The sequence below is a fragment of the Sus scrofa genome, chromosome 13 (assembly GCF_054392235.1).
Source record: "Sus scrofa isolate SSC_HxYL_T2T_F1_AM1 chromosome 13, Sscrofa_HxYL_maternal_Yorkshire_Landrace_v2.0, whole genome shotgun sequence".
Lineage (NCBI taxonomy): Eukaryota > Metazoa > Chordata > Mammalia > Artiodactyla > Suidae > Sus > Sus scrofa.
The window spans coordinates 104,745,134-104,758,213 of NC_139395.1; the positions used below are offsets into that span (position 1 = coordinate 104,745,134).

At 43.7% G+C, this 13,080-nt stretch overlaps 1 protein-coding gene and 1 long non-coding RNA gene across 4 annotated transcripts in view; one reads left to right on the plus strand and one right to left on the minus strand.

The window, feature by feature from the left end:
• LOC102162381 (uncharacterized) overlaps positions 1-13,080 on the plus strand; it is a 36,579-nt gene that overhangs the window by 20,319 nt on the left and 3,180 nt on the right. For 2 of the 3 annotated variants that reach the window (XR_014824197.1, XR_014824196.1), the window contains one exon: positions 2,996-3,158. This is a non-coding gene — a long non-coding RNA (uncharacterized LOC102162381). Of the gene's footprint in view, positions 1-2,995; positions 8,464-13,080 lie in introns of those variants that run through there. The other variant, XR_001299763.3, reaches the window with a different exon arrangement.
• The window catches only part of ANKUB1 (ankyrin repeat and ubiquitin domain containing 1), a 35,936-nt gene that overhangs the window by 12,078 nt on the left and 10,778 nt on the right, over positions 1-13,080 (minus strand). Inside the window, exons 3-4 of the mRNA XM_005654029.4 lie at positions 12,612-12,828; positions 3,202-3,316 (exon numbers count right to left, since the gene is read on the minus strand). Coding sequence (XP_005654086.3) covers positions 3,202-3,316; positions 12,612-12,828 — 332 coding nt within the window. The remainder of the gene's footprint in view (positions 1-3,201; positions 3,317-12,611; positions 12,829-13,080) is intronic.

The following is a 13,080-nucleotide window of genomic DNA, read 5'->3' on the forward strand; positions in this document are numbered from 1 at the left end:
TCCCTCTCCCTCTAGCACCCCAAGCATAAGTTGAAAGATTGGTGAAGACTGTTCAGGAATATAATAAGGGAGGCAAAGCTAGTCAGGGATCCACCTGGTATTGTCCAGGATCCATTTGGGCAGGGCTTTCTGACCCCACTGTAGAGATGGCGGCAAGCTAGCCTGGTATCATCCAAAACCTACGGCATGCAACTAACTCCCGTCTCTTTTCATCACCATCTTTTCATGTGTATGTGGCTTCCCATGTAATTTTCCTGTATGAGGAAGATGCTCTGTCCAGACATGTGGATTTGTAGGACCTTCCCGTAGTTAGACTGTAACTAATTAGAGTTGTACATTAATACGTTGGCATTTTGGTTCATGTATCAACTTCTTTTGAAATTCCTTAATGCAAACCAGCAACTCTGAATTTGATCCTTTTTTTTTTTCTTTTTTTTCTTTTTTTTTTTTTTGATTTTGGGAGAAGAGCCTGTCCTGATTGGAGTAATTGGCCTTTGCTTTCATTGTTAACACTCAGGATGTGGGAACTAGAGGCACTTGTTACTGAGACTAGTTGATCCTGCCTCCTAAATGATCTTTTCACAGTCTGTCTTTTTGGCGCCACCTCCGTTGTCATAAGCCTAATTCAGGGTGCTATTGTCTCTGGACTATCTCTGTGTCTGTTTCTATTCCTCACACTACAGCCAGAACCAAGTTTATAAAATGCAGGTCTCATCATGGCTTTTCTATACCTTCAATGTCTTCTCATGATTTAAAAGATAAAGTCCAGGAGTTCCTGTTGTGGCTCAGTGAAAAAGAATGACTAGTATCCATGAGGATGCGGGTTCAATCTCTGACCTCACTCAGTGGGTTAAGGATAGGTGTTGCCATGAGCTGTGATGTGTGTCGCAGATGTGCCTTGGATCCCGTGTTGTTGTGGGCTGGCAGCTGTAGCTCTGATTTGACCCCTCGCCTGGGAACTTCCATATATCACAGGTGTGGCCCTAAAAAGCAAAAAAAAAAAGGGAAAGAGAGAAAGTTCAGTTCCTTTCCTATGGGGGCCTACATGAGCTGGCCTCTTTTTATCTTTCCAGCCTCTGTCCACTAGCTTTCTCTTTCTCTATAATCTGCTATGTGGAATTTCTTTCAGTTCTTTGAATCTATTCTCTTGACCTTTGGTTACATGTGTTTCCATCTGTTTTGGAACATTTTTATTCTTCTCCCTACCAGTTACCTAAGTATCAACCCTTCAAGTCCCTTTCTCAGGATGCTTTTATCTGATTCCCTGAAGTCTAGTTAGTTGTCCATACTGTATATTCCCATGTCATCCTTTTTTTTTTTTTTTTTTTGGCTGTGCTCGTGGCATGTGGAAGTTTCCAGGCCAGGGATTGAACCCATACCACAGCAGCAACCTGAGCCACAGCAATGACAATGCCGATCCTTAACCTGCTGAGCCACCAGGGAACTCAGACATTCCTGTGTTATCTCACACAATGCCCATATCATAACACTTTTCATGCTGACTGGTAATAGCAATGACACCTGCGTTTATATCCTCCTTACCATATGCTAGATGGCCCTCTGAGTTCCACAAAGTACTCAGTAAATATACACTATTAAAAGTAACAATGTAGGAGTTACTGTTGTGGCTCAGCAGGTTAAGAATCCAACTAGTATCCATGAGAACACCAGTTCAATCCCTGGCCTTGTTCAATGGATTAAAGGATCTAGCATTGCTGTGAGCTGCAGTGTAGGTCACAGAACTGGTTTGGATCTGGTGTTGTGGGCAGCTGCAGCTTGAATTTGACTCCTAGCCTGGGAACTTCTATATGCCACAGGTGTGGCCCTAAAAAAACAAACAAAAAAAACAAACAAAGGAACAGTGCAACAGCTATTCCTTTGGATTCAGAGCATAAAAAGAGAGAATTATAATCATACCCAAATATAAATTAATTTCCAATATTTAAATATCTTATAAAATTGCAAAAGCTGGTTTTCTGATCTGTCATTTCAGAGAGCCCTGAGAGCTCCTGGCTTCTGTAAAGTATGATAAAAGTACCACAAGGGGGCACTGTTCTAAAATACGAGTGAACTAAAACCTAAAGGGTAATTCACTTTATGCACTTGGGAGGCTGTTGGCTGCAGAGATATCTTAAAATGTCCACCTTCTTCTTCTTCTTCTTCTTTTTTTTTTTTTTTTTTTTTGTCTTTTTGCCATTTCCAGGGCTGCTCCTGTGGCATATGGAGATTCCCAGGCTAGGGGTCTAATCGGAGCTGTAGCTGCCAGCCTACACCAGAGCCACAGCAACGTGGGATCCGAGCCACATCTTCGACCTACACCACTGCACAGCTCACGGCAACGCCGGATCCTTAACCCACTGAGCAAGGCCAGGGATCAAACCCGCAACCTCATGGTTCCTAGTTGGATTCGCTAACCACTGAGCAACGATGGGAACTCCTCCACCTGCTTCTTTGTGCCTACCCTCCTCCACTGTCCCAGCTGCATGTGTTACACTTCATGTATAACCAAAAGAATGAATGCTTGTTTTATTTATTTATTTATTTATTACCTATCTTTTTAGGGCTGCCCCCAAGCATATGGAACTTCCCAGGCTAGGGATCGAATCAGAACTGCAACTGCTGGCCTATGCCACAGCCACAGCAATGCAGGATCCAAGCCACTTCTGAGACCTACACCACAGCTCATGGCAACACCAGATCCTTAACCCACTGAGCAAGGCCAGGGATTGAACCTGTGTCCTCCTGGATACCAGTGGGGTTTGTTGCTGCTGCACCACCATGGGAACTCCTGAGTGCTTGTTTTAAATGTAATTTGAAAATTACACGATAGCTTAAAAAGAAGCAAGCAATGTTTTCAGCCAATCAGTTAGCAATTAGTGGTTTTTAGAATAATTGAATGTGAGAATGAACTTATTCTGATAAACTTTAAAAAGTGCCTTTAAAAGTCTAATATCCAAACCAAACTGAAGTCACCCATTTAGATATTGTTTTCTAGGGAAGTCTACCCGAATTATAATCCATCGCCAAAGGCTGTCCTCCCTGGTGGCATCTCTGCTGTCTTATTCTAGCAAATATGTCAGTAACAGTGTTTAAGGGGAACTTGCATGGAGCAGCACCTCGGCTGTAGAGCGAATGGCAGAGTCAAGTTCCTATGAAAGGTTAGTAAAATTAATTAGTTTAGCATTTGCTTTATCTCCGTACTTCAGTACTGGTCCTTCATTTGATAAATAGCGTTGGACTTTAAGTGTTTGTCCAAGGAGACAGCCCATCAGAAATTCCTTCCATCCATCCCAGACGTCCAAGCGAAGTGTCGTACCTGTGGATAAAGAGAGATGGGGATGGTTCCAGTCCATCACTGGGGCTCAGCGATCATAAAACTTCTAATGACAGCTTTCTCTAAATAGGCATGAGCGAGATGCCAAATGAAAAGTACCTTGGAACGAAGACACAGGGCTACTATCTTTAGCTTAGGCCCATATTGACTTGGAAAAGCCCGTTAGCTTCTGTGCACTTACATTTTCTCATCTGTACTGTGAAAGCATACAGTGCTGAACTGTTTTCTGTAGCTCTCTTAAGATAGTCCTGTTGACACTGAGTCCATGCTGATCTATACATCACCATGTAAACGAAAGCTATCATGTTGGAAGAGAAACTTAAGAAATTGTGGCAGGACATGTGGGTTTGTTTCTTGGGCCTTGATCTTATGAGTAGGCTGTGGGTAGAGGTGAATAACCCTTTTGTTCTGTCCTTCACAAAATAGAGCCATTCTGTGTTACAAAACAAAAAGTAACGTGTTTGTGCTGCTGGAGGATTTACCACTTGCTCCTCAAAAGCCTACTGTGGTTTTGTGACTATATCCACTTTGTCGTTCAGGCTAGTGCTTCCCAGGAATCTTTCCTCAGGCTTCTGTTCTTCTCACTCTACTTGTTCCCTCAGGATAAAAGCCAGTCTCCTCCCCATCTGGCCTGCTCTGACTTCTCTCCCACTCTGACCTTTCACCTGTCCTTTAGACATACCAAGTCCACTCCCATCTGAGGACCTAAAGATTGATAAGTTCTTTTGCTTCAAAGGGTCTTTATCCAGATTTTCACAGGGCAGTGTCCTTCTTACTCAGCTTTCTTCAAATTTCTTGTCCTCACGGAGAACCCTCTGGGCCACCATGGCTAAAGCAGTCTCTGTCCCCACACTCTCCTCCCCTCCAATACTCTGTGCCATGACGTTATTTTAACTTCTTCTTAAACCCTGTCATCAACACTTGAAATCATTTTACTTGTTTGGAGATTTTTTTTTCATGACTCACTGAAAAGGAAGCTCCTTTAGGACTTGCCACACCGCCTGGCACTTGCTGAGAGCTCACTGTGTACTTGTTGACTGACTAACAGGCAACCTCAGTGAGACTGATGGCTTCATTGATCATCCATGTTCCACTTACTCCCAAGTCCAAACTGCAGCCAGGCCTCTGCTCCAGCTTCAGATACCCCTGCTGCGGCCATCATCATCCAAGGGATCACACCAGGACCCCTCTGTCTGAAGGACAGCTTGTCACCTTTCATCCCAACCTGCTATCCCTCATGCATTCTGTGTCTCAGTTTATGACAGCACTACCTTCCTTCCTTGCTACCTAAGTTAGAAATCTGGGAGTTCTTCATTCCTTCCTTTCTTACACCCACAATATCATTACAGTCGCTAAGGCCTGACAAGTTTATTTGTAAATGTTGAACTGTTTCCTCACCTCCATCTCTTCCAGCCCCACCCTATTTCAGGCCTAGATAATCTCTCACCTAAATCTACTTTGAGAAGCTCCCAAGATCCTCCTCCATGTCTTTTTTCAGGATTCTATTCCATTGTCTTCTTCTCTTCTGGTTAACTGCCTACAGTAACCTCTCCCCACCTTGCCACACCACTCTCTATCCCCTTATCCTGCTTTATTTGACTTTGTAGTTCTTAATTCTATTTAAAACTCAATATTTTTTTCTGCTTACTGGACGATGCTTGCCTTTTCCACTGAAATGCAAGCTTCAAGAGAGGGTGGGAACCTTGATACTCTTGCTCACAGCTGTGTGTATGCTTTCCCCAATGGTGCTTGGCTCATGGTGGATGCTCAGCAAGTACTTGTTGAATGAAGTTCTGTCCCACTTTTCAAACCCATTCTGGCCATCTGCTGATTATAATTCCTAGAAGCCCAGGAGGCTGACCTGCACTTCTGTGTACATCCCAGGCTGTTTCTGGAGCATCTTCTTTTGTTGCCCTTTCTGTTTGAATTCCTTAGACTTCTCCCTCATACCCTCCTACCAAGCTGATGCAACGCTGGTGTCACCCCCTCCAAGGAGCCCTCCCAGAATACACCATACTCTCACCTCTCCAAATAAGTTAAAGAACTGCAGAACTGATTGCTGTAAAATACTTTGAAACTCGTCATTACTGAAAATACATTTGTTTTGGAATTGCTGGTTTATAACCACTAGGCAAGAACTCTTTGAGCCCAAGCATTATGCCTCATCCAGTCTGTGGGCTTTGTTTTAGTTATGCTCTCAAGGAGACCCTCAAGAAAATGGGGCTTATCATATTGAGACGATGGCAGGATCTGGTGTGCATTAGAAATCAAGACACCTCTCAAGATGAGTCACTCCCCATCTCTCCCATGGGCACCAGGATCTCCCTCTCTCATGAAATTTAGGTCTCTTCGTATGTTTTCTCCCTTTCTCTACTGACAGGCTTCCCTGCTTACTTACAATTTCTGTCCTATCATAGCTTTGGTATGTGTGCAATTTGAGTTTGCCATGACCCAACCTGACCTCATTGACGCTTTTCATTTTCCTCCCCAACTGATAACCATTTTTGTCTCTCTATCTTTCCGAACTTGAATTCATAAGACTAGTAATTAATAATAATAATAACACTTTGAATATGAGTAACTAACATTCATTAAATATTATATGCTCTGCATTTTCTAAGTACTTTACATGAATAAGCTAATTTAAAATTTACAACAACCCTAAGTGATGGGTTGTATTATTGTCTCCATTTGAGAACAGAGGAAATTGAAGCACCATAGGATTAAGTAACTTCCCCGGGTTTTATATAACCAGTAAGTAGTGGAACCAGGAGTTAGACCTGGATGGTCTGGTTCTTGGGCCCATATTCCTGTCCTCTGTGTTATACTCATTTCCACATGAGAATCTAATTCCCTCAGCTGTGAGAGCTGATTTCATTGGCCAGCCTAAGGATTGGCTGCCTTTGAATCAATATGATGGCCCTAGCAGTTGCATGCCAAAGTTGTTATAGGACAGTGGGTGACTTGGCTTCTCCATGCGTATTCTCAGACTTAGGTTCATAATAAATACTTGCAGGTGAGAGGAAGGAAGACAGGAGGGATATTGTAACAGCAGTAATCTTAGAGTCACAGAAGGCTGAAGATAAAAAGATTCTAAAAGACTAGCCCACTCCATTGTCCCTTTCATAGACTAGGAAGTTACTCAGCAAGCTGGGAGTAGAATTTGACCTGGAATTTTTGTCCCTAACCCTCTTTCTAATGCTTAGAAAGCCTCCTCCTTTCAGATTCCTTTCTCTTTCTTTCCTTTCTGCTTTTCTGATCTTTCCCTTTCTTCCTCCACTGCACAGGTAGACATAACACCACATATATGTTCTCTCTGCTGATCCCTCCCTTTCTGGATGCCTTAAGTTACAACCTATAATCTTGAAATGGGGCTCTTCTTCTGTTACTTTTGACTCTGGCTTTGGATTTCTTGGTCTTGGCCTCACTGTCTTTTGTGGGTTGATTCCTGTTTGCTGTACTTTTACTCACAGAGCCTGATCTGCATTATTGCCCTCATGCCCCTAATCCACTTCAACCATCATAAATCTGGCCTTAGCCAGGAGAAATCACTCTTTTTTAAAAAAATTATGTATTTTTAAAAATGTATTATTATTTTATTTTTATGGCCACACCCATGAAAATTCCCAGGCCAGGGATCATATCCGAGCTGCAACTGTGACCTCTGCCACAGCTGCAGCAACACCAGATGCTTTAACCCACTGTGCCGGGATCAAACCTGAGCCTCCACTGCACCACAGGAGGAACTCCTGAGAATTCACTCTTTTTGCTGGGAGAATTATGGAATTATTCTGTAGAGACCAAGTAGCAGTTCTGCAAATATTCTAGAAATGCCCTGATAAACATTTTCTAAAACATAAATCATCCTTGACATGACAGATTTAGCCTCTCTAAAGCTTCTTGCGTACTTAAACCTCCTCCCCCACCCCTCGGCTGTGCCTGTGGCGTGCAGAGGGAGGCCAGGGATTGAATCCGAGCCACAGCAGTGATGATGCTGAGTCCTTAACCAGGTCACCAGGGAACACCAAACTTTTTTTCATAAAATGTTTGATTTCTCTGCATATGAAGGAAAACAAAAGATTTCAAACACTGGGCCAAGAGCATTTATTTCATCTCCTGTCTTAAAAGGCTTGCTATGACAGGACTCAGCTCTTGGAACTGTCTCTCAGATGTGGTGTGCTCAGTCTGACCGTGAATACATGCCATAGATATTCACAGTGAAAAGTACCAACAGCATCATTCGGTAAAGGAAAGATACCCATTCATTCACTCATTTGTTCAGGTACACCTTGTTCCAAAAAGAATTAATGTCAGTTTATGATCATATGTAAAATACAGAGAGAATAATAGGCAGACGAGCACATAGATAAACAAGAAGAAAGCAAAAAAACAGGATGGAGATAAAAGAACTAGAAATGGGGCTAAAGTGGACATCTGTCCTGTATAAACTGACACAAGAAAAGGTGTGTGTGCATGTTGTGTGTATTTTGGACCTATATGGTGTGTCACTCAACCTCAAGTCACAAAATTACAACTTTGCAAGTATCAGGGGATGTTTAGCTTTGATAAATTCATGACATGTTAATTTTTAAACATTCTACCACCAAAAAAAGCTCATTATCACCTTATAACTTATCTTTTTCTTAACCCCTACAACCTTTCTGTCTCCATCCACTTTATTAAAACCGCTCTCTCTGAGCTCACCAATGACCTTTAAACCAATTCAAAAGGTTTTTCTCAGACACTGTCTTTGGCCTTTTACCAGCATCCTGCAAACAGTCTCTTCTTCGTCATATGTGACAATGCAAAGTCCTTGTTTTCCTCCCAACTCTGACATATTTCCATGTCTCATTTTCTGACTCCTCTTCTGTCTACTTACCCTGACTTCAGCACATCCTGAGTACTGGCTCTTGGCCCTTGACAAGTCCCTCTCTGTATTTACTCTTAAGGAAAGCACCTCCGCAGGAATTTACTCCCATCTCCATGGGAGGAATGTCTACATCAGTATCTCTAACCCAACCCATCACTCAAGCCCTAGCTCCATGTTTGTTATGGAAGAGAATTAGAAGATCTCAGTTGTACTTACAGCTTTGCCACTAACTAGCTGAATAATTTTCAGAAAAAAAAAATGTACTCTGAATTTCCTTCTGTGTAAAATTTAAGGCCCTAAGCATAAGCTCCTTTTCCTGGTTTCACCACTCCTGTCCTAGTGTCAGAGCCTTGGAATTTTCCTCTTCTTAGATGTGGCCTGGCATGACCTTCTGTCTCTTTCTCAGGAGTGTCTCAGATCTGTTTTTGCCATTGCTAGAGGAATTAGTTAATGCTGGGATTATCAAAAGCTCCAGTTAGCATATCATCCTGCTTCCAGTCTCTCCTCACTCCTTTCTAGGGTGCTTAATGTTGCTTGTCATCATATTAAACGTCTATTGAAACATTCCTGTTCCAGAAATGTACATTGTACATGGCTCTGGTTGCAAGCACATGAAGCCTGTGCTTTGTTGCCTTACCCCTAAGGCCCTCCTCAGTCTGACCTCTGCTGTGATTCCCAGTGGCCTCAGTGACACTTGTCCACTATTCAGAACCACCTCCTGCTCTCTGTCTTCCCTGGGTTAAATCCATGTTCGGCATCCTGTGGCTCCTCTTTTCTCCTAGCCCAGAAGTGTGGGTGTCTTCCCTTCCTCCTCTCAGATGATCCATATTTCCTACATCTTTGTGTCCTTAAGAGTTCTTCAGAAGTCATCCCTTGAACCCTTCAGCCTACAGTGAGCTGGCTTCATGGATTCGTAAATGTGCATGCCTTGTTTCTTCCACCTTACCATAAATGCCTGGAGTGCAGAGGCAGTTTTGTTATGTTACTGTATGAGCTAGTATGTGCAGTGACTAATTGAAATACTTAAATCTTTGCTTTTCAATCCAAACTTGACTGCTTCTCCAAAATCTTCTGATTTTTTCCATTGCCTTTGGAAAGGGGTCAAGATTCAACTCCTGACAGCATCAGGGATGACTCATTGACTGGAAAGAGGAGAACCTGGAAGAGAGGCTGATCAAAGACCCCTTTACCCTGTATTTTACTTAAAAAAAATTTCTTTTGGGGGGGGTGTACCTACGGCATATGGAGTTTCCCAGGCTAGGGGTCAAATTGGAGCTGTAGCTGCCAGCCTACACCACAGCCAGAGCAATGAGGGATCTGAGCCGTGTCTGCAACCTACACCACAGCTCACAGTAATGCTGGATCCTTAACCCACTGAGCAAAGCCAGGGATTGAACCCTCATCCTCATGGATACTAGTCGGGTTCATTAACCACTTTGCCATCATGGGAACTCCTACCCTGTAGTTTTATTTATTTATTTATTTTTGTCTCTTTAGGGCTACACCCACAGCATATGGAGGTTCCCAGGCTAGGGGTCTAATCAGAGCTGTTGCTGCCAGCCTACGCCACAGCCACTGCAACGCAGGATCCGAGCCATATCTGCAACCTACACCACAGCTCACGGCAATGCCGGATCCTTAACCCACTGAGCAAGGCCAGGGATTGAACTCAAAACCTCATGGTTACTAGTCAGATTCGTTTCCGCCGCACCATGAGGGGAACTCCTACCCTGTAGTTTTAAAAGGTGGGCTGACTACTTGAAGACTGCCAGGGATCTTCAGGCAAAGGTGTGAAGCAGCCTAAAGGCTCTTCCTCCTTTTCTCTTGAGGTCCTTCTTTCATTGCCCCTCCTTCTGTGTGCCATATTCTCTTGGTGGCCAAAGCCAACTACCCTGGTCATACTTGAGCCTCTACCCTGCATCTGAAAACCCTCCTTCATAGAGGATCATCTTAAGGGCTATTAGCCTTTGTCTGCTTGTTTGTTTTTGTCTTTTCTAGGGCCACACCTGCAGCATATGGAGGTTCCCAGGCTAGGGGTCTAATTGGAGCTATAGCCGCCAGCCTACACCAGAGCCACAGCAACTCCAGATCTGAGCTGATTCTGCGACCTACACCACAGCTCACGGCAATACTGGATCCTTAACCCACTTAGTGAGGCCAGGGATCGAACCTGTAACCTCATGGTTCCTAGTCGGATTCATTAACCACTGAGCCACAATGGGAACTCCATGTTTTGTTTGTTTTTTAGGGCGACACCCATGGCATATGGAAGTTCCCAGGCCAGGGGCAAATTGGAGCTGTAGTTGCTGGCCTACACCGCAGCCATAGCAACACCAGATCTGAGCTGTGTCTGCGACCTATACTTCAGCTCACGGTGATGCCAGATCCTTAACCCACTGATCGAGGCCAGGGATCAAACCTGTGTCCTCATGGATACAAGTCAGATTCATTTCCACTGAGCCACAACGGGAACTCCCAGGACTATGAACCTTGGCACACCCCAGAACCTTTTTGCTTTCTTTTCATGTGTGTGCGTGTGCATGCATGTGTATGTGCGTGTGCATGTGTGTGTGTGTGTGTTTCTGTCTTTTTAGGGCCTCACCTGTGGCATGTGAAGGTTCCCAGGCTAGGCTAGGGGTCCAATTGGAGCTGTAGCTGCCAGCCTATACCACAGCTCACAGCAACACCGGATCCTTAACCCACTGAGCGAGGCCAGGGATCGAACCTGTGTCCTATGTTAACTGCTGGGCCAGGACAGGAACTCCTGCTTTCTTTATATCTGTAAAAATTTGGGGTTGGGCCAAGCCATTTCTGAATTCTTTTCCAGCTCTAAAATGTCCCATCATGATCTGAGCAGTATAGGCCTGAAGAACAGTCACCCTAATTTTCTCATTTATTCTTTGGCATTTCATTCAATGACTAGATCATAAGTTCCTTGGGGACGAATGCCACTTGTGTGCCCTTACCTAAATCAGCTGCCACCATGTTCTGGGTTGGGCTGATCCCTCAGCAAGTACACAGAGCAGATATGTGCTGTACAGTAAGGTACTCTGGGGACATATCCAAGAACATCATTTCCTCTGATCAAAAACAGCGATGATAATGATGCCAAAGTTTTGAGAGCCTCACTTAAAAACAATGCAAAAGAATAAGCAAATATAATAGCTTGGAAGTAACAATAAATGCAGATTTAGCAGTTATTAAAAAGCAAAACTGGGAGATCCCGTTGTGGCTCAGTCGTTAACGAATCTGACTAGGAACCATGAGGTTACAGGTTCGATCCCTGGCCTCGCTCAGTGGGTTAAGGATCTGGTGTTGCTGTGAGCTGCAGTGTAGGTCACAGACACGGGTTGGATCTGGTGTTGCTGTGGCTCTGGCATAGGCCAGCAGCTATAGCTCCGATTAGACCCCTAGCCTGGGAACCTCCATGTGCTGTGGGAGCAGCCCTAGAAAAGGCAAAAAAACAAAAATAAATAAATAAATAAATAAAAATAAAAAGCAAAACTGCTTAACTCATGGATGTCTACAAGGCCCTATTATAAGCTGGGAGAATTCAGATTCCACTGCAACAAATGTTATAGCACAGTGTTACCTAAAGATGTGCTAATTGTCAGCAAAGACTTACTCACCTCAAGAAAGAATCTCTGTTAGGTTTGAATTTGTTTTCCTGCATGGTTAAAACAAACCTGACAGTCCTTTGAGTTTGGCTTAATGATGTATGGCTACAGCAAACATGACTGAAGGAGAGTATTTAAAGAGAGGTTGTGATCTGTATAACGGGGATGAATGCCAGCTCCCTGATTGACCTATACAGTGTTGGCTTCACACTGTTTAATTAAAAGATCATTTAATATAACAGATGACATTTTACAATGAAATCACATAAAGCAAGGTTTGTAGAACAGTGTGTATCAAATGCTACGACTTGCATTAAGAAGAGGAAAAAGAGGAGTTCCCTGGTAGCCTAGCAGTTAGGGACCCATGGTTCTGGTGGCTGCTTGTGGCTCGGGTTCCATCCCTGGCCCAGAACTTCCGAATGTCATGGTCATGGCCAAAAAAAAAAAAAAAAAAAAGAGGAAAAAGAATATGTACTTGAACTTGCTTCTACATATGCTTGAAATATATTTTGAAAGAGAAAAATATAAACAGGTCTGAGTCAGTCTTCTATCCTTAGGATATTAACAAGTTCACCTGCTTTGAGCAAAGGGAACAAGACATGGCAGGGCTATGAGATCATCCTTATTTCTTAGTCTACAGACCCAGACACCAAAAAAGGGTGTTGATGATTTGCATCCACACTGTACCTACTGAGGTTTTAATTTAGAATTAACTCCTCCTTCTGTTGTGAGTCTGGTATTAAAGAACCTGAAAGCTGAGAAAGTTGCTATCACATGCAGTGGGTGGTACCGTAATCTGTCTGGTAGTCCCTGAGGGTGTTGCAGTCGTACATCTCCAGTCCTTCTGGGGTCCGGAGACAGAAGACACTCATGGGGAACCCGCATCGCAGAGCTATCAGTGTTCTCAGATCAGACACTTTTTTACCAAGAAGGGAAATACTCTCCATTATGGGCATCGTCTCTTGGGTCACAGCATTGAACACGTAGAGGGTGGGCTTGGCTTCTTCCTAAGGGGAGAGAAAAGGAGGGAACTCAGGAACAAGCACTGTCTGGAGTTTGGGAAGAGGGACAAACATCTTGGAGGGTGGCCCTGAGTGCCTGTAGATCCCACAACATGGGTGCTAAGGATGAAAGCAAAGGCCAGTTAACTTCCCTGCCTTCTTTCTGGTCTGAGTCTCTGAGGATATTTATGAGTCCTCCTAATTTGAGAATAATGAAGGAGACTTGGCACGGTTTTGAGTCCCTTTGAAACCGAAACA